General features: G+C 35.8%; 1 protein-coding gene across 2 annotated transcripts; it reads left to right on the plus strand.

Annotated features, from left to right (window-relative positions):
* Positions 1 to 1,382: 1,382 nt before the first annotated feature.
* Positions 1,383 to 27,408, plus strand: LOC121381342 (serine/threonine-protein kinase Nek6-like). Of its 2 annotated transcripts, none has more exons than XM_041510620.1 (18): positions 1,383 to 1,506; positions 6,266 to 6,383; positions 7,850 to 7,927; positions 8,744 to 8,831; positions 9,514 to 9,564; positions 10,395 to 10,430; positions 11,250 to 11,308; positions 12,096 to 12,148; positions 12,384 to 12,511; positions 15,745 to 15,846; positions 16,429 to 16,508; positions 16,789 to 16,941; positions 17,688 to 17,842; positions 19,117 to 19,209; positions 19,676 to 19,755; positions 20,875 to 20,990; positions 22,355 to 22,428; positions 23,608 to 27,408. In XM_041510620.1, the coding sequence occupies exons 2-18, from the start codon at positions 6,295 to 6,297 to the stop codon at positions 23,616 to 23,618; spliced, it is 1,446 nt and encodes a 481-aa protein (XP_041366554.1). In that variant the 5' UTR covers positions 1,383 to 1,506; positions 6,266 to 6,294; the 3' UTR covers positions 23,619 to 27,408. The 2 variants fall into 2 exon arrangements, with proteins under 2 accessions (XP_041366554.1, XP_041366555.1); XM_041510621.1 differs by lacking the exon at positions 1,383 to 1,506 and adding an exon at positions 2,688 to 2,719.

The raw sequence follows: 27,408 nt of genomic DNA on the forward strand, positions 1-27,408 counted from the left end.
GACTCAATAACACAGACATATCTGCAAGCTTGCGCATGTACACGAAAATCTTGATTTCATTTATCTACAATATAATTATTGTTTACTTAAAAAAAAAAAAATTCTACAAACAAAAAGGGCACTTGGACATTTTGAGGGCACTTGAACAATTTTTGGGGGGGACGCGTCCCCCTGGTCCCCCCCCCTTGGATCCGCCCATGGTGTGGGGTGCATATTGCGGCATCCACGTTCCGCGACCCCAGCACGGTTGTTTGGCTCCAAATATAATTGTATGGGTATTTTGGATATTTGATGGAGAAAAATAGATCGAAAAAACCCATAGTACAATAAAATTGCAATCTGAGGTCCAGATGCCTGAAACCCTAGTGGTATAGGCTAAGGCAGGGCTTAAAGACGTTTTATAAAATCCACTAGCTATGGAATCAGTGATTTTAAAAATTTACTAGCCACCATTAAAGGTTCACTAGCTAGGGTCTCCACGAGTACTCGAGTACTCGGGCACGGGTCGAGTCTAGCAAAGACTCGAGTCCATTCACAGGATTCGAGTACCCGTACAAGTGAGACAATGTAGAGCAACTAGTTCAGCAGTAACTAATCAACGATACAAGTTACACGATAATTATATGACTATTTGCTAGTTTCTTTTTTAATCTGGCCGTCCGTTCGTCCGTCACAATACTGAACGTATCAACGGGTTTCTAAATGCAATACAATGGCATGATTTGTCATTCATGTTCAGTGCTGGAATTAAGCTATATAATGCTATTTTACGTTATATTCCTTTGTCTCATTATCATCTTGTGTAAGCGTCGGGTACTCGGGTCCGGGTCGAGTTTGACCCTCGAGTACTCGAGTCCAATATATTGGACTCGTGGAGGCCCTATCACTAGCCCTACTTTACTTTTAAGTTAAAACAATTTTACCAAATAATAGTAATAATCAGATATGTCACCTAAAGAGGGAGATAGAGCTTATAAATACTACCATTGGGGGTTGGGGTTGTGTCAGGCTATTTATATATAGGCCTACAAAATACACTTAGCTGCAACATTTGATACAAAAAGTCACTAGCCATCGGGCATGGCAATTGTAGTTATTTACTAGCCCAACATTGAATATCACTAGCCATGGAAGTGGGGCTACCATAATCTAGAATCCCTGTGGGAATATTAAAAAGTAGGCTACTCTTTTTTTCAAGAGGTCAAACCTCAGCCGATTACGAATTTCTCGGTATGTTTCGTGAAATCTGCCGAAGAGTGCCGACTAAATCCGATACGTTTGGAATAACTGAACGCCAGTACATGAAATATTATTGGTTAATTCCAGTGCAAAAGACCCAATGAATATACGTGTTAGAAAATAGGTATGACAAGATTGTTTACATCATGGAGTCATCTTGTCAGTAGTTGTGGATTTTTAGTTTTTATTTCTCGAAACACTGACCAATGTGATGATTATGACGGTTTAATTCTGTTGTATCAAAGAGATACTAATTAGTATTTTAAGGTAGGTAACAAATACTTCAGCACTTTACCAGAATATGAAAAAAATGGAATAAAAATTCTGAACTTGAACTTGAAGAGCAACTTGAACTTCAGAAAGTAAGAGAAATATAATTTCTTTAATCAAATTAATGAAACCTCAACTGATTTATTTCTGGAATATTGTTATTGCAATACACAATACCTTTGTTACTGTTAGATAATGTCATGTCTTTAACCCTGATGTCAGATATGTAAGAAATGGCAGAACTTATTTGAGTTAATCACTTAATGCAATATGTAGGCCTACTGTACAGTGTTCTCGCTGCTCCATTTAAGTGGGGTGGCCCACCCCGCTATTGCATTTTGCCACCCTCCTTTCACGTTCTACCACCCTCCTTTATTTTTCTGTGCCCCTCTTTATTTTCCCGCACTCTACTATATTTTACAGCACCTATCACCGCTATTTCCAAATGCACACTGGACATCAAACAAAGGAAACAAGCTGCATTGTGTGTACAAAAAAGCATATACCATAATGTAATTTAACAGTACATGTATTTTGTCCCATACCTGTATTCATTTGTACGTTTAATACACACAGTAAGAGTTATATTTCATTTGAGCATTGAAAATCCCTCGCTTATTTGGTGCCAAATTTGTCACATCAGAACGGTTGTTCTGTCTTATTTTCACTAACTATTGTCTAATATTTTGTCCTCAAATACTGATATAATTGGTTGTAACTGATGATTTTTACTTTGTCATTTCTGTCATTCTGTTTATTCAGCAATCTTTTATAAAATATTGTAAACTTTTCATTTTGGGGGGATATCACTGCTTATAAAAACAAGGTAGTGTTTATCATTAAGATCATTTATCTTGGGTTCCAGATAATATATACACCGCCTTTACAAAAATGAAACTACATTTTATCAGTTGGCGATAATATTTTATCACAGCGATCGATTCAGTTAATAAATAATAAATGCTGTATCCGACATTAGGGAATCACTTTACAAACATCTTTATTGTTGTTCATATATCTTGAAATAATAATATTAAAACTTTGATCGGTTCAGCAAAACCGGAATTGTCCGTGAATGTCAGACCGACAATATCTTCGGTTCAATTAAAAGACGAGTTGGCTTGTATTTCATATAAACATTTTTGTACTTTTTTGTAGGCAAAATAAGGAGTGTGTCTTTTCACAAAGTCAACCAACACACAACAATATGGTAACCAAGGTTTTTTTTTTAAGGGTGTGGTGCTATGCGGCCATCCTCCTTTAATTTTCACCCAGCGAGAACACTGCTGTGTGTTGTAAATAAAGATAATAAATACCACGACAGGCAGGCAGTCATAACCAGGAAAATAAAAATCATAATATTATTAATTGATTTGACACATGCAAACCCATGGCAGTACAAACTAGAGGTCATTGCAATTTGGCAAATAAAGGATGTCAAAGGGTTTATACCTCTCTATTTAAAAGTTAAAACAACACTCACAGCAGAACACAATTTGGCCAGTTTTCAGATATTTAAAGTTCTTGAACATTATTTAAAAGTGGTTAATTTAAAGGAAATTGAGTAGACAAGACTGATGTAGCCACTTTGTATGAACATTAGCAATGCACAAGTTGAGCCTTGCTAAAGTGGTTTACATCTTTTCTATATCCATGTACATCGATGGATATAAAACATAAATGGTTTTTAGAAAAATAAAACCTCAGGTAATAAATAGAATAACAAACTTGGTACCGATTATTAAGATAAACTGTTGGTAAATGTAAACATTATTGTATTGAAGATCATGGAATTATATGTACATGCAAAAGAGAAAACTATATTATACTTGATCAGTCATGAATGGATTATTTTGTCAAATGGTTCAAGCAATTGAGCAATCCTGAATGCACTTATAGTTAATCAGAACATTACTATGTAGAACCATGTAAGATTTTTTTTTAATGTGAATATTATTTTAATCTGAAATTTCATATGGTTTATCTCTATTGAGGTGAGATTGATTATAAAATAATGCTATAATCAGTTGTTACTTACTGCATATTAACTGTAATTTTTTCCTACAGTTTAGATGGTGAAATTGATGTAAATATTTTAATATGTAAGTAAAGAAAATGGATATTGAATAGGTATTGCAGGTAAAAATTTAAATAAAAAATTTGTAGGACCTATCTTGGATAGAAAGAAAGAAATGTTTTATTTAACGACACACTCAACACATTTTATTTATGGTTATATGGCGTCAGATATGGTTAAGGACCACACAGATTTTGAGAGGAAACCCTTGTCGCCACTACATGGGCTACTCTTCCGATTAGCAGCAAGAGATCTTTTATTTGCGTTTCCCACAGGCAGGATAGCACAAACCATGGCCTTTGTTGAACCAGTTATGGATCACTGGTCGGTGCAAGTGGTTTACACCTACCCATTGAGCCTTGCGGAGCACTCACTCAGGGTTTGGAGTCGGTATCTGGATTAAAAATCCCATGCCTCGACTGGGATCTGAACCCAGTACCTACCAGCCTGTAGACCGATGGCCTACCACGACGCCACCAAGGCCAGTATATCGTGGATAGAATGGCCACAGGTGCACAATCCTAATAATTCACATCTTTCTTAAGTTCATATGTAAGTCTAAAGTTGATTGATTGTATTTATAATAAAAAATAGATTGGTTAGTGCATTTAATGCCAATGATTGATGATGAAATGAAACTGATTCCCAACAATATTATCAACATTGTTCCACAATTGGACAGGAAGCCTTCAGGAATATTTTAATATATAAATAGAAAATACTAAGGCGTATCATAAAATATTGTTTGTTTCCAGTTACCCGACCGACCCTAATTTGAACCTGCCGAGCCTAAAACTTTTTTTGTTTTTGTATATCCAAAAATGTTTTTTTAATATAACAACAATTTCCACGAAAACATTCCAAAACTATCACAAGCACTAATTTGGTGTCATTTAGGGGATAACCCTACTGTGTTTTCCGATTTGCGGACGTATATCGGTGGTTTTACTGTCACAAATTTAGTTTTATTGTCGACCAGTTAGCCACGAAATGTTTTCTTCTAACAATTGATTGATGGAGTTACTTCCCTTCAAATTAAAGTTCGGTAACTTTCATGAGATGTCGGAAAATTGTTTTCACGAATATATGCGATCTTTTCCGATTTACTCTACATCTAGCGTAGCGAGGTGTTCCAATTAATAATAATAATAATAATAATAATAACTATATTTAATGATTTACTCCAGCGACAAACTGGCCTTGTAGAAATTTAGTGACCTTCTGATAAACTAGGGGAGGGAATGTTTACCAATACTGATGGAGTTTACTGCCAAATCAAATGATTAAATATGTCAGTAAGATCTTGATGCATTTCGTTATTTTTTGTAAGTGGTCACTGGGAACTTCACGGGTTTCCTCTAAAAACAATGTCAGAATGACCATGTGTTTGACGTCCAATAGCCGATGATATTAAAGATAAAAATCAATGTGCTCTAGTAGCGTCGTTAAATAAAACAAACTTTATTTTCAACATTCGTTTGAGCATCCTGAGCATTTGTACTGCATTTCTATTCATTGGACCAATTGATTGCTTCAAACCAAGTATGTACTTTAATACTGGATGCATACAGAATAAAACTAACATTGCAAATTATAAAATTGGTAAGTCTACCGTTTCTTAGATACACTAGGAAAGATAATATTCATAAAAAAAAAAAATTAATGTTATTATTGGACATAAATATATAGAACCCTTCTTTTCAGTTTTCATTAAAAGAAATTGTTATAACTTATTTACTGGTTTCTATCCAATTAAGGTTCAACCAAGTCTGTGCTGGACCAGTACAGAAGTTAAGTGTTAGTATGAGAGTAAACCTGCCTATTATTAAACAGCAAGGGGTCTTTTGTATGTACTCTCCCACAGATAGGTTAGCACCATGTTGTCCTCAAAATCAAAATGCCTTGCCTTTTATAAATTTATAAGTTGCCCATGTAAAAAGAAGCCTTTAAACACACCTATGTGGATAGTATTACATATTTCCTTTTTTTAATTAAGTTATGAAATAGATATAGAAAATAAAATGGCCATACGGTTTTTGTCCTTTTGAAAATTGTATAATGGAAAAAAAAGCCCTTATATTTAAAACTGTACATAAAATATGCCCCCAAAATGTCACTTTACCATGCCTTACTTCATTTCTAGGGAAAACACTGTGATGAATGGTATTGTTGGTTTGCATAATGCATTTCTATACATGCAGAGGTTATTTTGGATACCGGTAGTCAACACCTTTATTTAATATCCATAAATAAAATTATTTTCCAAAATAAAATGTTTTTCCTACCTACCTACCCAATATTTTTCCAGCATGTAATAGGAAACAAGTAAAAAAAATTGTTTGGCCTAACCATTTTACATCAATAGTCAGTTAACATAAAATTAAATATATGTATCCAGGGATGTATCCAGGATTTTTTGCCAGTGTCCCATGTCCAATGGGATTGGGAAAATTAGTGCAAATAAATCATACTTGGGATATTTTTCAGGCCATTGAATGATGCAGTACACCACTGTTAAATTATTTATTACAACAGACATGTATATATTAAATGTATATATTGTGAATTTTTAGCATAGAAATTGGAAATGTTCAATGCCACTTTCATTTTGGAAGGGGTCTATCTTCAGACCTACAGATCTTTGGTATCACATTCAATACATGCTTTATCTTTTTTTAGAGTTGGCAGTGATCTAGACTTCTGTATGTATGTCAATGGAAAATTATCAGACCATTCACCGCCTGGGAAGTGGATCGTGTGGATCAGTGTATCTGGTTCGACATGTACATTCAAGGAAGTATGAACTGAACTTGTGTACTTAACTTTCACTCTGTAGAATTATCATCCATTACAATCATGAAATACATACATGTGTTCTTTTAAGTTTTATTCATCTACAAACCTGTAAATAAAACAGGTATATCTCACTGACCCCTTAGCTTTCCATTCTGTCAGCACTCCCGACCTGTGGCCATCATTGTATTCTGACAGCAATCTGTCTGTCACCCCCATTGTATCGTTTATCACCACTTTTCTATTCTGATGGTAACCTCTCTGTCACCCCATTCTTTTGTCTGTCACCCTTCTATTCTGACAGCAATCTGTTTGTCACCCCCATTCTATCATTTATCACCCCTTTTCTATTCTGACAGTAACTTCTCTGTCACCCCCATTCTATTATATCTCCCCTTTTCTATGCTGACAGTAACCTCTGTCGCCCAATTTTATTGTCTGTGACCCTTCTATTCTGACAGTAACCTCTGTCACCCCCATTCTATTGTGTGTGACCCTTCTATTCTGACAGTAACCTCTCTGTCTGTCACTCCCATTCTATTGTCTGACCCTTCTATTCTGACAGTAACCTCTGTCTGTCACTCCCATTCTATTATCATGTAGCTCTATGTCACAGGACTCGTTCTCAATCTATTACATGTATGTCAGCACTTTACATCACTCATTCTATTCTGATGACATCCTGTCATCCTATTGTCAGACACTAACAGAACCCCAATTTGACAGTAATTCAGATCTTATTTAACTTGATTTCCTAATTCTTCACATTCTTTGTTGTAAATGAGTTTTCCTGTTGTGCTGTGCATAGCTGCTATAGGGGTTTCTTCACAACACATTGTACATACTACTGTGGGAGAAGTCTGACTTCGAGATTTTGTAGTTGTCAGTTTTCATTTTAATCCATGAGTGCATGAAAAAGCACTATTGACACCTGAGATTAATTCTACATGAATTCAATGAAATTCTTGTTATAATATATCAGAAATTTACAAAGTTATATATATTGTAAGAATTGTAGCTACATGTACATGTACATTGCTCAGTATATATATATTTAAGTAGACTGATTTATTCTGTTTTGTGATTTCAGACACATCATATATGTTGTGATTTCAACCTTTTAATGCAATTTCAGTGTTCTTTTTTTGTGATTTCTGAATTTAACTTTAGTTGTGCTTTCTGACCTATCTTCTGTTGTGATTGCTGACCTATATTCTGTTGTGATTGCTGACCTATCTTCTGTTGTGATTGCTGACATATCTTCTGTTGTGATTACTGACCTATCTTCTGTTGTGATTACTGACGTATCGTCTGTTGTGATTGCTGACCTATCTTCTGTTGTGATTTCTGACCTATCTTCTGTTGTGATTGCTGACCTATCTTCTGTTGTGATTGCTGACCTATCTTCTGTTGTGATTGCTGACCTGTCTTCTGTTGTGATTTCTGATCTATCTTCTGTTGTGATTTCAGATTGTTTGCTATGAAGAAGATAGATTTGGATGAAACAAAGAAAACAAGGACCAAGGAAGCTGTTCTGAAAGAAGCAAGGTGATTTATGGAATTATTTCTGTTTGCTAACATGGGGCCTAATTCACTAAACTCTCGCAACTTTGCGATCTCGCAGTGCAATGCTAAAAGACTTGCAAAGAGGATGCTTTGTTGTCTAGCAGAGCCTAAGAGACCTTTGTGAATTAGGTCCCAGTTCACTAGTATCTCCTCAGCCAGTATGGATGAGATGGAAACATCAACTGTTTGTTAACTTTTAACCAAGTTTGAGCTGGTTGAATGTTAGAAATATCTTATGTTTAGGTGTGGAAAAAAATTGCATATTTCCAGGAACCCAACTCTACATTTTCAGTGAATTATTTTTTTAAAATATGTTTTTAGTTAACATGTAGGTGAAAAAAGTGAAAATGTAGTTTTAAAAAAAGAAAAAAAAGCTGACGTGCAACTAATGTTTGCATGTTTTGGGGTGGGTTTTTTTGGCACATTCCTGGAAACAGTACCCATTAGGCTATTTCTCATTTCAGCCAGTATACCATGAGTAATATATCAAAGGCTGTGGTATGTGCTATCCTGTTTGTGGGATGGTGCATTTAAAAGATCCCTGGCTACAAATGGAAAAATGCAGTGGGTTCCTCTCTAAGACTACATATCAAAATTACCAAATGTTTGACATCCAATAGCCGATGATTAATAAATCAGTGTGCTCTAGTGGTGTCTTTAAACAAAAGAAACAAACTTTTTAACTTGAGGTTATTAATACAGGTGAAGTGAAAAGTAATTCTAGAAATGTGAAATAAATGCTGGGTTTTGCTAGGTGTAATTTGCGTAATAATAAGAACAGCACTGTTTACTTCACAGTATTCTGTCCAAGCTGAAGCACCCACACATTGTTGCATATCACGAGTCATTCTTTGAGGAAACAGATGGAACTCTGGTTATCATTCAGGTAAATCTGGAGACAAAATTCACAAAATATTGTAACTTTTGTTCACAGTTAGCAGTGGTACATTTAAGCATTTTTTATATCGATATCATGCAGAAAGTTTACTTGGAAGATAGGCCATGGTAGGAACAAAAGAAAGTGATTTATGTGTATTTCAAACTGTACTATGTTTGTGACACAAAACAAAGCTACTTATCATTACAGTTTGAAACATACGTAAATAATCTCTTTGGTCTTTACTATATGATGTAGCAGTAGATGTTTATAGATTGAAATTTGTTAACACTAGACTATGAGTTTAGTGTTCTGCTATTGTATTGTAATAAACTAGTACATTGCAGGTCAGTTGGATCATAAACTACATGTAGTTTGCAAAGATATAGACATTGTCATGCACACTGTGGAGCTTCTACCTTATTCATTCATTCATTTTATCTTATTTTCCAAGCTGTTCTGGACACACACCTCAGCTAACTTAGCTGTCTGTCCAGGACATTGACTTAGTTGTTAGTGATTAGGTAGAGAGAAGAGTGTGTAGTTAAATATTAAAGGTGTTGCATATTTTTGGGTAATTTCATTACTTTTTTTTTTTTTTAATATTGTTACAAATAAAAAAATGTTTTTAGTGAAATTATAATGTTTTCAATGCTTTGCTGTATTTGTTTGGACTTTTTTTTTCACTTAGGACTATTGTGATGGTGGCACTTTGGCTGACAAAATAATTGAAGCAAGAAATGTGAGTACCTAGCAGTTGAACAGTCATTATTAGTGGAAATAGAGTTACACCTGTTTAAATAGCCAACAAAGGAAGTTTCAAAAGGTTACCTTTTAAGACAGGTGGCTGCTTAATACAGGTTGGTTAATACTATATTAAATGATGTTGAAGAATAAAATGTGGCCTCTTAACACAGGTAACTGTTTAATACAAGTGGCCACTAGAGCAGGTTTCACTATATAGTGTTTCATGTTGACATTTGTGTGTTACTGACTGACGTGCCTATTAAATAATATTCCACATACAAAAATAATTGAAATAAATATACTAAAAGGCAAAAGTTATTGTGACACACAAAGACAAAGATAATTGCCATAAGTGCCATATGGTGTTTCTGTGGACATTGAATTGACGTGCGACGTCACGCTGCGAGATCCCTATGACTCTCCATCTGTCATTTTTACTGAGGCGTGGCATGACGAAATTGCATCAAACAGTTCACTAATTTATTTATTTTTTTATTTCTGGACTTCTGAAGGCTGCACAGAGTGGCAGTGATTTGCGACTGAATGTCTGGCCTTTTATGGTGAACACTGGACAGGATTTCTCCTGAATATTCCATGTTTCTTGAAAAAAGCATGCAATCACTGCAACAACTTCTTGTTTGCATTTCTTCGAGCTGTTTCTTGCACATTTTCTCTGGTTTACATCCATAAATCCATTCACAAATTTATTACTCCAAACAATCCATATCACAATAACTTTTGCCTTTTAGTATATGTTTAGTGCTGTCAGTAAATTCGTTTTTATATATATCAGTGAATAATTATTCATGTGATATTATCTTTCAGAAACAAAGTCACTTTGAAGAAAAGCAGATAATGCAGGTTAATTATTTTACGTCTTATTTATGTCATTTTTTATTTTTAGAAACTAAACAGAAATTAATGCTCATTACTGTACTAAATTATAATAAGTTATAATTTGAGATGTTGACACCTTAGTGGATGTCTAGTACATAGTCCGATATTATTTACTGTGTGAATCTAGAAAATTAGTTTATTAAAAAAGAATGGGTTTTTTTTTATCATAAAGACATTATTATTGAAAAATCCAGAGCTATTTTTATCTTGGAATGTTTGATCCCCAAAATAGGTGGTGTTTGTGGTGTTGCATGTATTATTTATGTGTTGGACTGATGGCAAACACTGATAAATGAATGTAATACTTTGATATATTTAATCTTACATATGTATGCAAAATCATTAAGAGGCAGTATCTTTCATTAAATATGCTACAGGGCTTCTAGATTATGGTAGCCCCACTCCCATGGCTAGTGATATTCAGTGTTGGGCTAGTAAATAACTACTATTGTCATGCCTCATGGCTAGTGAAATATTTTTGTCAAGTGTTTCAGTTAAGTCTATTTTGTAAATAAGAATATCTTGCCCCCACCCCAAACCCCCAGTGTTAGTGTTTTTAAGCTCTATCAGGTGACATATCTGATTATTACTATAATTTAGTAAAATTGTATTAACTTAAATTAAAGTAGGGCTAGTGAATTTTTAATTGTGGCTAGTAAATTTGTAAAATCACTGATCCCATGGCTAGTGGATTTTATAAAAATTCTAGAAGGTCTGTGCTTTCCTGACTTGGATACAAGATGTATTACGCTGTTTTACTTGAAGTACTATTTTCATTTTCAGTGGTTCATTCAGATCGTGATGGCTGTGCAGTTCATACATTCCAACAAAGTCTTACACAGGTAACACATCAAACATGCTTAACACTATTTAGGTTCACAGATTCTACTAAAACTGATGTAGAGTTTTACCAGTTTATTTCCTATGTCAGTATTAATTAATATTTAATATATATCATTGGTGAAAGGTTTTTAGTTTTTTTTTTTAACGACACTACTAAGGGACATTGATTTATTAATCATCGGCTATTGGATGTCAAACATTTGGTATTTTTGACATATAGTCTTAGTGAGGAAACCCGCTAAATGTTTTCATTAGTAGCAAGGGATCTTTTATATGCACCAACCCATTGACAGGATAACATACCACAGTCTTTGATATACCAGTCATGGTGCACTGGCTGGAACGAGAAATAGCCCAATGGGCCCATTGACAGGGATCGATCCGAAACTAACCGTGCACCAAGCGAGCGCTATACCACTGGGCTACGTCCCGCCCCTTGTCGTGGGTGAATGCAGGATTTTTCTAGGGATGGGGATCAGCTTTAGTAAAAGGACAGAATTGTAGAGTACACTTATATACATTATATATTAGGTGATTCATAAAAAGTATCACACTTTTGAGAAACCTAAATTAATTATAGACATTCTTTAAACACATGGAGTTTGAGGATGGTGAAGGCCTCCATATGTGTGTATAAACGTTGGCCATTCCTTTCTTGTGGTAATATATAAAGTCAGTTTCATTGTTTGTGTTGATGTTTGTGACAGTTTGTTGAGTAACTTGTGAGGGGTGAGGGATGTTTGATTCATACTTTACATATACATTTCATATTTTATTTTATTCTAGAGACCTCAAAACGGAGAATGTTTTTCTGACAAAGAAAAATGTTGTAAAGATAGGTAAGTAAAGTATATATTTGACATCTTGATAGTTATAATCTACTTTAATGGACCTGTCTAAGACTGTTTTGCATTAAATGATTTTGTTTGTGAAACTGGTTAGAACTACCATAACAGTTGCAGTTTTCTGTATTTTCTATAGATACATTCACGTCTGTTAAAAATATATTTAAAAGCATGGCAACTAAATGACTGCTTCCTTACTGTTTGTCAATCTTTTGCTCTTTTCTTGCAGGTGATTTTGGAATTGCGAAGACTTTAGATAGCACTATTGATGTGGCAAAGACCGTTGTGGGGACACCAACCTATCTCAGCCCAGAACTGTGTCAGGACATTCCCTACAACTCAAAGTCAGATATATGGGTGGGTATTTTATAACATTATTTATATTCTGCTCAAAGGTAAGCTTGATATTTTGTCATAATCTAAGTATTCTGCTCAAATTCAAACATTTGTTAAATCTTTTATAATGTTAACACCATAACCAAGCTCTTTAGTTCATTTTTTATTTGGCTTACAATGTATGCACTAAAAGTAAAATGCATGCCTTATTTGTGGCAACTTAAATATACAGATAGTTCAAACTGTTGTCCATTTTCCCATCTGTCTGACATGTAGTCAGTTCATCTTTTGAACTGCCAATCTATTAACACATCTTTCCATTGATCTTTCTATTCACAAATTCATCACCTATCCATCCATGCATCCCTCAACCCATTCTCCCAACCGCCTGCTAATCCATTGATCCATCCATCCATCCATCCATCCACCAACCACCCATTGATTCATGTATCCATCCTTCCACCATCCAACCATTGATTCATGTATTCATCCATCTACCACCCACCCATTGATTCATGTATCCATCCATCCACCTCCCACCCATTGATTAATGTATCCATCCATCCACCTCCCAACCACTGATCTATATATACATCCATCCACCACCCACCTATTGATTCATGTATCCATCCATCCACCTCCCACCCATTGATTAATGTATCCATCCATCCACCACCCAACCACTGATCTATATATACATCCATCCACCACCCATCACAACCACCCACCCATTGATTCATGTATCCATCCATCAACCACCCACCCAATGATTCATGTATCTATCCATCCACCACCCACCCATTGATTCATGTATCCATCCATCCATCCACCACCACCCACCCATGTGATTCATGTATCCATCCATCCACCTCCCACCCATTGATTAATGTATCCATCCATCCACCACCCAACCACTGATCTATATATCCATCCATCCACCACCCACCTATTGATTCATGTATCCATCCTTCCACCATCCAACCATTGATTCATGTATTCATCCATCTACCACCCACCCATTGATTCATGTATCCATCCTTCCACCATCCAACCATTGATTCATGTATTCATCCATCCACCACCCACCCACTGATTCATGTATCCATCCATCCACCTCCCACCCATTGATTAATGTATCCATCTATCCAACACCCAACCACTGATCTATATATCCATCCATCCACCACCCACCTATTGATTCATGTATCCATCCATCCACCACCCACCCATTGATTAATGTATCTATCCATCCACCACCCACCCAATGATTCATGTATCCATCCTTCCACCATCCAACCATTGATTCATGTATTCATCCATCTACCACCCACCCATTGATTCATGTATCCATCCATCCACCTCCCACCCATTGATTAATGTATCCATCTATCCAACACCCAACCACTGATCTATATATCCATCCATCCACCACCCACCTATTGATTCATGTATCCATCCATCCACCACCCACCCATTGATTAATGTATCTATCCATCCACCACCCACCCAATGATTCATGTATCCATCCTTCCACCATCCAACCATTGATTCATGTATTCATCCATCTACCACCCACCCATTGATTCATGTATCCATCCATCCACCTTCCACCCATTGATTAATGTATCCATCTATCCAACACCCAACCACTGATCTATATATCCATCCATCCACCACCCACCTATTGATTCATGTATCCATCCATCCACCACCCACCCATTGATTAATGTATCTATCCATCCACCACCCACCCAATGATTCATGTATCTATCCATCCACCACCCACCCATTGATTCATGTATTCATCCATCCACCACCCACCCATTGATTCATGTATCCATCCATCCACCTCCCACCCATTGATTAATGTATCCATCCATCCACCACCCAACCACTGATCTATATATCCATCCATCCACCACCCACCTATTGATTCATGTATCCATCCTTCCACCATCCAACCATTGATTCATGTATTCATCCATCCACCACCCACCCATTGATTCATGTATCCATCCTTCCACCATCCAACCATTGATTCATGTATTCATCCATCCACCACCCACCCACTGATTCATGTATCCATCCATCCACCTCCCACCCATTGATTAATGTATCCATCTGTCCACCACCCAACCACTGATCTATATATCCATCCATCCACCACCCACCTATTGATTCATGTATCCATCCATCCACCACCCACCCATTGATTAATGTATCTATCCATCCACCACCCTCCCATTGATTTATGTATCCATCCATCCACCACCCAACCATTGATTCATGTATCCATCCATCCACCACCCAACCATTGATTCATGTATCCATCCATCCACCACCCTACCATTGATTCATGTATCCATCCATCCACCACCCAACCACTGATTCATGTATCCATCCATCCACCACCCAACCATTGATTCATGTATCTATCCATCCACCACCCACCCACTGATTCATGTATCCATCCGTCCACCACCCAACCATTGATTCATGTATCCATCCTTCAATCCACCCACCTATATATTCTCTCCTTCATCTATCCACCCGTCCATCTATCTGCTCGACTCTGTCCATCCATCCATTCAACACCCACCCATCCATCCATCCATCCATCCATCCATTTATCCATCTATTCACCACCTACCCACCCATTGATCCATCGATCAACCCATCCATCTATCCACCACCCACCCATTGATCTATATATCCATTCATCACCCACCCATTAATCCATCTATCAATTCATCCATCTACCCATCCATCCATCTATCCATCATCCATTGATTTATCTATCTATTCATCCGTCCTTCTATCCACCACCCATTGATCCATCCATCCACCACTCATTTATCCATCCATCTATCCACCTAACCATTGATCCATCTATCAATTCATTCATCCATCCATATATCGTCACCTTCATCTAACCACCCATCCACCCACCCACCGCTCCATCGAAGCATTCATGCATCTTTCTACCACCCATCCATTGATCCACCCACCCATCCATCATTCCATCCACCCACCCATCCAGATCCATCCATCCATCCATACATTTGCAATACATTGATATTAACTATTCCATAGATTTCTTATGTAGAAGAATACAGATTTGTAAATGTTGGGTGTATAGAATTTTAAAGTATTTTTTATATTTAATTTTTTTAAGAACTGTTGATTTATATTATGACATAATGTGTTGTTATACTGTATGTTTAAGACTGCTAACGTGGTTTTCTTAATTGTAGGCTGTTGGATGCGTGTTGTATGAACTGTGTGCGCTGTCACCACCATTCGATGCCCAAAATATCATCAGCTTATTCTACAAAATTATCAAGGCTGAATTCGAGGTAATAATTCCATCTTTATCTTTCAAATTTACACAGCTTGCATTCACAGAGTGTTTCATTGTGTTTGAGTAAGTGTTTGTGCAGGGACAGAATGTCTTCGGTGGTGGGACAGGCCTTTTGTGGACCCGCAGTCAAGCATTTGACACATACTTACAAGGTTCAATCGCATCTTTCATGGGCACATTCTCCGAGTTTTATGGCGAATGTGCCCAAGACAGGTTAGTGGGCACATTGTGTTTCTTCCCATCCCACATGACTAGTACATTACAGACTATGGTATGTGTTGTCCTGTATGTGTGAAAGTGCCCATAAATGATCCCTTGTAGCTTGTGTAGAAGCAGCAATTGTTTTGACTCACTCTAGACCCCCAAAACTAAATGTAATGTAAGACACAAAAGACCCTTAGTTTGACAAAGACTCTTTGTTTTTGTCCGAGATAGGAACCTGTGCAACGTCCCACAAAAATGATGTATTAAAGCTGAAGAAAGTAAAAACTAGACAGTACAGTCACACTGTAGCCGATACATGCACTGGTTCTTCAGCTTATTTTCACCAGTCTGATGCATATTGTATTTTTTACAGCCAATTCCCTCTCAGTATTCTGTCGCTCTTCAAGAACTCACAAAGATGATCTTGGTGAAAACCCCCGAAGACAGACCAAGGTAACATATACATCAGATTATGGTAGTTTGTTATTTAACATATCTATTAGGATATGCACTATTGACATCAACAGAATACTGGGTTTTTGACCTGAATAACTGTGTGTAAAAGAAACTGCTTTTTAAGCATTATGTGCCAGACATACAACAGATAAACTTATTTAAATTGTTTAACATTTTGGTATGTTGCCATGATAACAAAAAATGACAAATGAAACATAAAAATATATCAAAAACATGCAGGTGTTCCTTAAATGTTTCGTCTGACTGCTATTTTTAGTGCCAGTGCTATTTTAAATTTGCCGTTGATCAAAGACCATCTGACAGCCTTCATTGAGGAAAAGAAGGAAGATCTTCAGCATCAGAAAGTTCAACGAGATACGTCCAAATTGTCTCTGATGAAAAGTCCTTGCAGGAACATCTCACCAAACAGGTATCAATGTTATTCTTTAATTTTATCATTCATAATTATTTTACATTCAAGTTACCTTTTATTATGCGACAGTGATTTGGCTCTAAGACACACACACATACACATACACAGATATACACACATACACACACATACACAGATACACACACATACACACACACAAACACAACACAAACACACACATACATACACACACACACACATGGACACACACAGACATACACACACAAGCACACACAACATATACATGTACACACATATACACACACATACATACACACACACACACAGATACACATATACATATACACACACAGACATGCACACACACAGACATATACATACACACACACACACACACACACACACATATATACATACACACACACACACATACATACATACACTCCCATCTAATAAACAACATGAATAACACACATGTAAGACAATCTATGATTTTAATTTGTTAAAGTCAGGTAGAGTGAAACTGCTTTAAACCAGACATCCGTGAGATCAGGTAACAAGTTCAGATTTAAGGAGTGTCCGCTTTAGAGAGGTTCTGTTCTGTACTGATATTTAAAAAGGAACCGTGAAAACCATCTGGTTTTGAGGGAATTTCAGTTTACAGAGGGTCCATTTTAAATTGGTAGAGTTAATCATTTTCAATTTCAGGTTAAAATCTCATGTTTTCTTTGTTTATCAAATCAACAATTTATTGTAAAATGTTATTCTTCGTGTTTTCCTAGCATTAACCTATCACCTAGTCCACGAGCAAAGAGAAAGCACGCAGCATCGCTGTCTCCAATAGTTGCCAAAAACCAGGCACTGGAGAGTCCGACACAGCCAAAGTTATCTCCCATTGTTTCGCCACACCAAGCAGAACTCCCCCCACTAACTACAGGTAGGCTTGGGATGCATTCATGTCACAGAAATTAAATCTTCTCTGCTTTAACAGTCCTGTCAATTATTTTGTCACCAAGAGTGGGTGTGTATTTCCAGGCTTGCTCTGACATAGAATGGAGTGAGACCAAAATTCTCATTGGAAGAGGGTGTATACTACCAAATCAAATCCCATAGACGACAATAGTAACATATGCGGCTAAAACTCCTACCTGCAACGTATCAACCGACATAAACGCCACGGATATAAATACTACCACCCCTCACACTTGAAGTGAATCAGAAAAAAATGGGGGTCAAGCTGCTCGTTTCTGAGATAACGGGTAGCGTCTATGACTACCCTAGTTTCGCACAAAATTTGAGTACTTTTTTTTACAGGTACCCCATACATGTTTCAAGCACAAGGCTACTTGACACATTGGTACTAGATGAAATAAAATTGCACATTTATTTTACCCAGATGAAACTATTATTTTTTACAACCAACACACTCACATTTATAACCAATCACAGGACTTGTGGTGTTCACTTCTCTATCAAAAGTTCGGTGCACCTCGAACTTTGACCCAGCCAGAAGTTATTTGGTATAGTACTACCAAGAGGCCTGATTCCATTCCATATTCATTTCATTTCAACTTATTTCCATGCTTATATCCAATTAAAGTTCAAGCACACTGTTATGGGCACACACCTCAGCTATCTGGGCTGTCTGTCAAGGACAGTGTGTTAGTTGTTAGTTGGTTAGTGAGAGAGTAGAGTATGTAGTGGCCTTACACCTATCCACTGAGTCGTTAAAACTCGCTCTGGGTGGGAGCCGGTACTGGGCTGCGAACCCTGTACCTACCAGCCTTATGTCCAATGGCGTAAACACAACACAACTGAGGCTGGTCATTCCATACTCTGTTACAGCAGGTTTTGTTATCCATATCATTTGCATGCATGTATCCCACAAATTGTAATCAATCCTATTTTTCAAATTCACTTGCTGAACAAATCGCATACTTTCTGTGACTTCACCTCCAGTGTGCAGGCCACATACAAAGTTGATGTGCAATCGTTATTTTTGTCATATGGCTACATATGTGAATTTAGAATTATATGTCAGTTTGTTATTTTAAAGAATATTTCCATTCCATATTCAGTTACAAATGTTCTTGCTTTGTGATAAAATGGCTGTTCCAATTTCATCTGTGAATTATCCTTTGAGTGTTCAAACATTCCTTTGTCACCAGACATATAAACGTGACTGTTGTCGTTTTTTTCATTTGATTACAGATCTGGTAGAAAATGGTAATGGTGATGAAAGTGTGGAGCAAATAGATTACTCTGATGATTTCGATGAGTCATCAGGCTCTGAAATTGAAGAAGGTTTGTATATTATACTGATGAAGCCTCTGTTTTTTTACCATTGTGAATAATATTTAGCAGTACACAAGAAATCATCAGTGATAGAAATTAAAAACTAACACTAATAGTAATTTCGAAATAAAAATAAATTGAGTGCTTGTTGGTGTATTTTTTATACTTGGTGTATGAATGCATGTAGTGCAAGTGAAAAGAAGCGTTGTGGCTTTGGATCATTTACACTTATCATCATCTTGGCACATTGCTTATATAGACACTGTAAAATGGGGGTTTTTTCTTCTTGAAAAACACATTTTTAGTACAACCGAGATGTTAAATATATATATATTTTTTTTTTAACTAGTAATAACATTTTTAGAAAGTAAAGTTTTATATTGGTTTAGTTAAAGATCGGAAGTGAGATAGAGTTGGTGAGATTTTGAAGATCGACACAGATAGAAGATTTTAAAATGTATGTTAAACGTTCCAGACATAGAAGAACCGAGTAAAGATCTCAGTGAAGGGGAGGTGGAATATGACGATGACTTTGAAGATTCTGATTCAGATGAGGTAAACAGTGTGATAGCATGTTTGTTGGTGAAAGGTACTGAAGGCAAGAAGTACGATGATCTGGTGTGAAAATGTGAATTATTCTTCAGTAGTAATTTTCAGTTTACTCAGTAAAATTGACTTTATTTACAAATTTAATGTAATCCTTCATAGTTGTATTATCATCAGATTTGTATAACAATAGAATGTTAAGCATATGATTTCTAAAAATGTTCGTTTCTTTATTATCTTATTTTCTAGTGTGAATATGTTATTTTATTCTTGAGTAGTAAGTTTCAAGATTGTTACTATCATTTATACTCGGTAAAACAGACCTTACTAAGTAATGTAATCCTTCATAATTAAATCATCATCAAATAAGTGCAAGTGCCTAATGAATGAGATACTTATAACATGATTTCCAGAGATATTTGGATCATTTTTTTGTTTTTAAATCTACTTAGTGCATTAAATCACTTTATCCTATAACTTACCCATGATATCCATGTCATAAACCCATGTGATAATTTAGTGTTTTAACCCGGTTAATAATGGTATGCAAATTTGCAAGGTCTCTAGGTAATGAGTTGCTGTGGATGGGTAATTTATTTACAAGCCAACAAGACCTGTATAAGTGAGCTTAACGTTTTCAAAGATTTAGTTAAAGTGGTTGATGTCAAATTAATCTGTGCTAATCATGATGACGTCATATTACCGATGACGGTTACTTTAGTACAGTGATTTACTAAAAAATTTTTAAAAAAAATGTTATATTAGAAGTGTAATAGGATTTTATAGAAATCGTCACAAGTGTTTTTAATATGTAAAATGTGAACCTCGTTTAGTTAATCGGCATTTCTCTTCAGAGTCTCGACAAATACCAAATAACATAGACTGAAGTGAAGACTTTAGCAGACCTTTGACACTGTTCACACTGTTAAGTGTTTAATTCCTGTTCATCATCCATTTTTCATCAATTTATCTTTGTTTGATACCCTATAGCCGATGTGTTTTTCCATGCTGAGGTGTAGTTAAACATTCATTTGTAAATCACTTTGGCTTTGAATAAATTTGTACAGACATTAGGCAATGTTTGTTGTGGATTTCTGTTACCTGTCTGTGTTGTGCTGTATCTTGCAGACCCTGGAGGAGATCGTCCACCAGGCAAAAGAAGCGGCAGAGTTGGAGCCTGTTGATGATTTCTTCGCAGACAGTCAAAACTCGGCCACCCTCACTTGTGCCACCATTCTCAAAAAGTAAGCAATTTCTACTTTTAACACACAAAAGTGTACTAGCTTTTTAACCAAATATATTTTTTGCTTGTACAATTAAGGTTCAAGCATTCTGTTCTGGGCACACAATGGTGTTGTGATTAGCCATTGGACATAAGGCAGGTAGGTACTGGGTGCACAGCCCAGTACTGGCTCCCACCCAGAGCAAGTTTTAACGACTCATTGGGTAGGTGTAAGACCACTACACCCTCTTTTCTGTCACTAATAACTATGAACAGTCAGCCCAGATAGCTGAGGTGTGTGCCCAGGACAGCGTGCTTGAACCTTATATTTGGATATAAGCACGAAAAGAAGTTGAAGAAGAAGAAGAAGTTATTTTGGCCAGTTATTAAAGACTCCGGTCATTGTGTACTTGTGAGAGAAATGGATGTGGTGGTCTTCCACTTTTAGGCTTACCAGGGCATTGGGAATGGAGGTGTCAAAACCTAAAGCCATATGTCCCAGCAATTCTAGGTTAAGATCTTTTTTTTTTTTAATGTGCTTGATTTGAAGGGATGTGCTGATTTGGTGAAGTGTAATATGAGTCATTAAGAGTACCTTGGTCAGTTATGGTCTCTTCGGTTTTTACACCTCAGACTTAATATGAAGTGAAACAATATGCTGCGATTCCTTCCAGTTATGCACTGTAGGTTTGTTTCAGACACACTTTCCCAAATAGTGCAGTGATCATTTAAAGATGGTTTACCGTATGCACAAACTACTGTGATCTAGTTTATCGTACATTTTCATTTCATTTGTAATTAAAACTATTCTTATGACCTTTGGCATGGGAGGGGCAAGATATAGCTCAGTGGTATCATGCTCCACCTGTGGTGTATTAGGTTATAGGATTGATTGCCCTCGGTGAACTTGGTGGTTTCCCATCCCAGCCAATGCCCCATGACTGGACACAGAGTCTGTGGTATGTACTGTCCTGTCTACAGGATCCTTTACTGCTTTATTGGTAAAAGTAGCCTATATATGCAGGGAATCCTTTGGTTTCAAAATCATGATTAGCAATATCTCTAGTCAATTGAAAATTGATTAACAATTATTATTTGATGTTTTAAAATTGTGTAGCAATCTCTGAAACTTGTGTAGCAAATTGCAATGCAATAGTGAAAAAAAAAATCCCTGATATGGTAGCCGCAACAATAGGTTTCCTCTTTCTCTCAATTGACCAGATGTCGATATAATGACAATATGTTAAGACACCAAATAACTATAGTTTAAACTGTGCCGAGATGTGAAACATTCCATTGTTTTCCCTTTTGCACGGTAATAGATATCCACATCTCTAAACAGTTTGATGGTTTCACAGCCTATCATTCTGTCTTATCTTACTCCAGGCAATGTCTTGAAGCTCTGGAAAGCAAGAAATATGAAGATGTACAGAAAATGGTGATTGCTGATACACTGAAAAGTAAGTTATTGCAAAGTTTTGTATTCTTTAACTACCACTAGAGCACTTAAACCATGTCATTTATTTTGAATAGGACGGTACAAATTTATCTTTTGATCACAATGTCAGTGTCAGACTCAGTATCGAGTATTATTCCTTGTATAAACCACCAAGGCAAGGAATGTAATGAAAACTTTAAATGAAACCAAGATCTGTTATTTATACCGGCCCCGGTGGCGGCGTGGTTAGACCATCGATCTACATGCTGGTAGATACTGGGTTCGGATCCCAGTCGAGGCATGGGATTTTTAATCCAGATACCGACCCCAAACCCTGAGTGAGTGCTCCGCAAGGCTCAATGGGTAGGTGTAAACCACTTGCACCGACCAGTGATCCATAACTGGTTCAACAAAGGCCATGGTGTGTGCTATCCTGCCTGTGGGAAGCGCAAATAAAAGATCCCTTGCTGCTAATCGGAAAGAGTAGCCCATGTAGTGGCAACAGCGGATTTCCTCTCAAAATCTGTGTGGTCCTTAACCATATGTCTGACGCCATATAACCGTAAATAAAATATGTGTTGAGTGTATCGTTAAATAAAACATTTCTTTCTTTCTTTCTGTTATTTATTTACATAATATGTGTGAATCCAAATTTGATTAATAATGTGGGTGTTTTTAACTCTAAAGATGAACATGATCTGTAAAAATATGTATGTCCAACTTCGGATCACATTCCGATTTACAAGCAAATGTTCCTGAGTCACAGTTGAATTTTGAAATTGTCATATTTGCACTATATTTCTGATAAGTTAGTAAAGTGTTTATTTAAAACAAAATACACAAAATGGAGTCTAAGGAATACCAGCTATTCTATAGTAGCCTAATCATTAATGTATCAAAGGTAATAAACAGATATTGTGACTCAAGATAAATCTACCTCAGTTGGTATGAATAACGTGTGTGACAGTGGGTGTTTTCCGTCAATTACTACACTTGGTTTGCCTTCACAGGGCCATTAATCTTCAGACGTTTTTTGTAAATGGTGTACATTTTCCCACCACCTAGCCATAATTCACTCTACAGTTACTGACTGCAGTTAGTATAGTTTAATATAGGTCTCATTTCATAATAAGAACACTATGGTTTTATTTTGAAATATTGTCATACTCATTTAATCTTTGGTGTGTTTTTTTTTTTACAGATCTTGTATAGAAAGAAATTACATTGATCTCAAAGATGCAGAAAGTAAAATTTTAAATTGAACCACGAAGAAATGGACAGCCTTGCCATTGAAGAACACTGTTCAGATTTGTCAGCACTTGGTTATCATTTGATTACATATCAGTGGTATTCTTGCCAGAATGACACCCAATAGCTGATATATTTTTCTTGATGGAGTGTTGTTAAACATGTATTCATTTGAAATTTCTTGCCAAAATTAATGAGGACAGACACTTTTAGCCATAGAAGCTTTCTTGTTGTAGAAGTGCTAACAAATACTTAACAATAATACAATGTCGCTGTGTATATTTTAAACCTTTGTTGTAATTTTTACTGAAAAACCCATAATAATGTTGTTATTTTCTTGTGTTTTGTTTTCTTCTTGCCTGACATGGCCAAGCTAATGTCGCACAGTTGGGGTTGTGCCTAAGCCATATTTAGTGCCTAGCAAAACCAGTGTTGAAGGCACTGGATTTAAGTGATCTTTGGTTAAGTTTTTAGTTTATCTTTCATAGTGTGGGAAATATTATTTAGCCATTAATAGTGCTAGGCAAAATGCAAAAATATATTAATGTGCAAGATGGTTAATTTATGAATGGTGGGTGGCAAAGGTACATCCCTGGAGAAAAAATTTGCAGTTATTACACAAGTGTTCAAGTTTAATATTCACACTATCATATTTATACATGGCTGCAAAGAAAGAACCTATAAAATTCATTAATCAAATCATTACTTGAGATCTCATGACATTTATTACAAAAGCAATATAATAAGAAATTATTATTATTTACATATCTCTTATATTTTTTCCGAATATCATTCGTGTCCATTTGAACTTGCTTGACTGTGATATATTTCTTATAAAAAAATTGTTTCATTTTATTACTATTTCTTGACAAAATGGGAGTATTTTCAATCTTTAATTCTAAACTTCTTCTTGTTTTCTGCCTTTCTTGGTTATTATTTTCATCAGCAAAATAAGCTTTGAATCTATTGAATGTGTATAATATCTTGTTGATTAATGAGATGTTCCTTATGAGTTTTTTCATTGGTCATAGTCTTTGCCATTGATTTAGTGCAATGCGTTGCCATTGGTTAAGCTCAGTGTTATTGTTTGTGATTGGTTGGGCTCTTAATTTGGTTCAGCCAATGCTTGTGCTTCATTCATTTTGAATGTGTTATGGTTTATTAAGACAAATGCAATCTTCATTTTCCATGATGACAGGAATTACCATGTTATGTTTAAACTGAGAAAACAAATATGTTGAAGCAATAAAAATGTTCAACTTTCATTTAATGTGCATTTCAATATAAATAACATCATGTGTATGACTGATTTTGTCCACATATCTTATGTTTTAAAACTGCTGATTATTAAAAATGTAAATGTATTTTGTAGTATCCAGGGAATATTTTGTTTTCAAAATTTTGATTGGCCACATTTCTAGTCAATTGAAAATTGATTAGTGACTACTGTTTTATGTTTTAAAACTGTGTATCAATCTCAAATTTTTGCGTAGCAAATCGCAAGGCGGTACTGAACAAAATGTTCCCTGGTATCTTAACAATATTTTATTTGTGTTTGTGACGTTATTACTCTGTGTATTTTCTCAATGTTAGTGCCCATGAAATTCCGTAAGGATTAACCATTATCTACATAATAACCAAGCTGGAAGGGAATCGCTGCATATTCAATCCACAGGTTGGACTAATGTATAATTGTTTGTTTGGGTTATTATTATTTTCTTCTTTTTTTTTTTTTTTTTTTTTTTAAACTTGAAAATAAGTTTTAGACTCAGGTTGGTATAGCCTTATTGTTTATCTGACTTGGATCACAAATGTTCTATACCAAACTGGCTCATTATGATTCATAAAACTTCTTGAAAAGTTACAAAATGGACAAAACTGTTTGTTTCTAAATGTTATATTTTGTGTATCATATGTGTTATTATTATTATTAATAATTATTATTATTATTATTATTATTACTATTTGTTTTATTTATCCGCTGCTTTCCTTTCACTTGAATTCCATCTTATTTCCTCCTAACATAGCAGCTCCTCGTATATTTCCAGGGAACATTTTGTTTTCAAAATCTTGATTAGCAATATTTCTAATCAATTTAAAATTGATTATCAACTATTGCTAATGTATTAAAATTGTGTAGCAATCTCTGAAACTTGTGTAGCAAATTGCGATGCGATACTGAGCTAAATGTTCCCGGCTTTCCAGGGCTCACCCTGCACATTGCCAAGTTAGCCAATTGATAATTTTTATACAAAGTTACCACATTTTGTATTTGGCTAATAAAAAGTTGTTTAAATAAGCCACTTTTGAATAATTTTTAAAACATTGACTAACAAATTTCTTTTCAGAATGACCCCTGCTTTCACCTTCTTTTGATGTCCACCTCCACGTCCCTGTCCTTACGTTTGTCTCCAACTGTGACAGGTGTTTGTTTCTTGTGTCCATTCCTGCCACATACCTCGTGACCTGCCATATCTCACCAAATTTAGCCATGGGCTTAGTCTGACCACTTCAGAAAGTGTTCAGTGGATGCTTCTGGTATTGTTCAGAGGCACCTGTAACCATACCCATATTACATACCCATTTAATCTTACTATAGTAATAAAGACAAGTCTTACTGTGCAATAAAACCAATATTTTATTGAATATATGTGTGATACAAAATCTCACATGCGTAGTATGTGTTCACCCGAATGATGTCATATCCCTACCCAGGAATGATGTCAAGTCCCTACCCAGGAATGGCATCATGTTCATAGCTCAAAATAAACGTCAAACGACTTTCCAGATGAAGTAAGTTGTGTTATTTTAACTTATTTAATTAAACTTTGGTTAATCATTATATAGAAAGGTGGTATGTAATAAATACAGAACCACATACCAGTTGCGCCGCATTTGTCTTGTGGTATAATATTCTTGTGCACTATGATTTTGTGCAATAAATAGCATGGCAAAACAACTGGTCTATGGTTCTGTCTATATATTCCACTACTACTGGCAATAATGCCATTAGGCTAGGTTGTAGACGACCTTGTTTTGTAAGAGTGCCAGCCTGACATATTATGGGTTACAAGATTGAACGTCCTCATACGATCTGAGTTTTTCCTTATCTGGACAATGCTGTATGACTGGTACATCAAAGACTGTGGTATGTACTGCCTTGTTTATGAAATAATGCATATAAAATATTTCTTGCTGCTGTTCACCATGGGTACCCTATGTGGCAATAACGGGCCGCTATTATTTTAGACTCCAGTGAATACTGGTGTCAAAATAACTATGTTAGATGCCAAATTGCAGAAGCAAACGAATGCTGACTTTGAATAACAGTTCTATTAATATCAGTATTAATATCAGTGAACAAGCCAAAAATAGGTATGCTGGATCAGCCCTCTCAAACTACCTTTGGACAGATCATTTGTCGTGGTTAGAAAAAAAATGGGATATTGTTTGACATTTGTTTTGTTGACATAAAATGTACAATGTGACACATACATGTGACTTTATTCTCTTTAACCAGTTCAACTAGAAAAACATTCTTATGATCATTATTCATTTGGGATGTATATTGATTGATTTTAGACAGTTAACTGTATTTTTAATTTAAAAAATTTGAGAATTATTTATAAATTCACGTGATTATTTTATTGCTCATATTTGTTACATATGCTATGTACCACAGAACTGCACAATCTAATTAAAATTAGCTCCACTATTACATGTGGATCTAACACCAGCCAGTTGGAGCTCATGT

Source organism: Gigantopelta aegis, chromosome 9 (assembly GCF_016097555.1).
Source record: "Gigantopelta aegis isolate Gae_Host chromosome 9, Gae_host_genome, whole genome shotgun sequence".
NCBI lineage: Eukaryota > Metazoa > Mollusca > Gastropoda > Neomphalida > Peltospiridae > Gigantopelta > Gigantopelta aegis.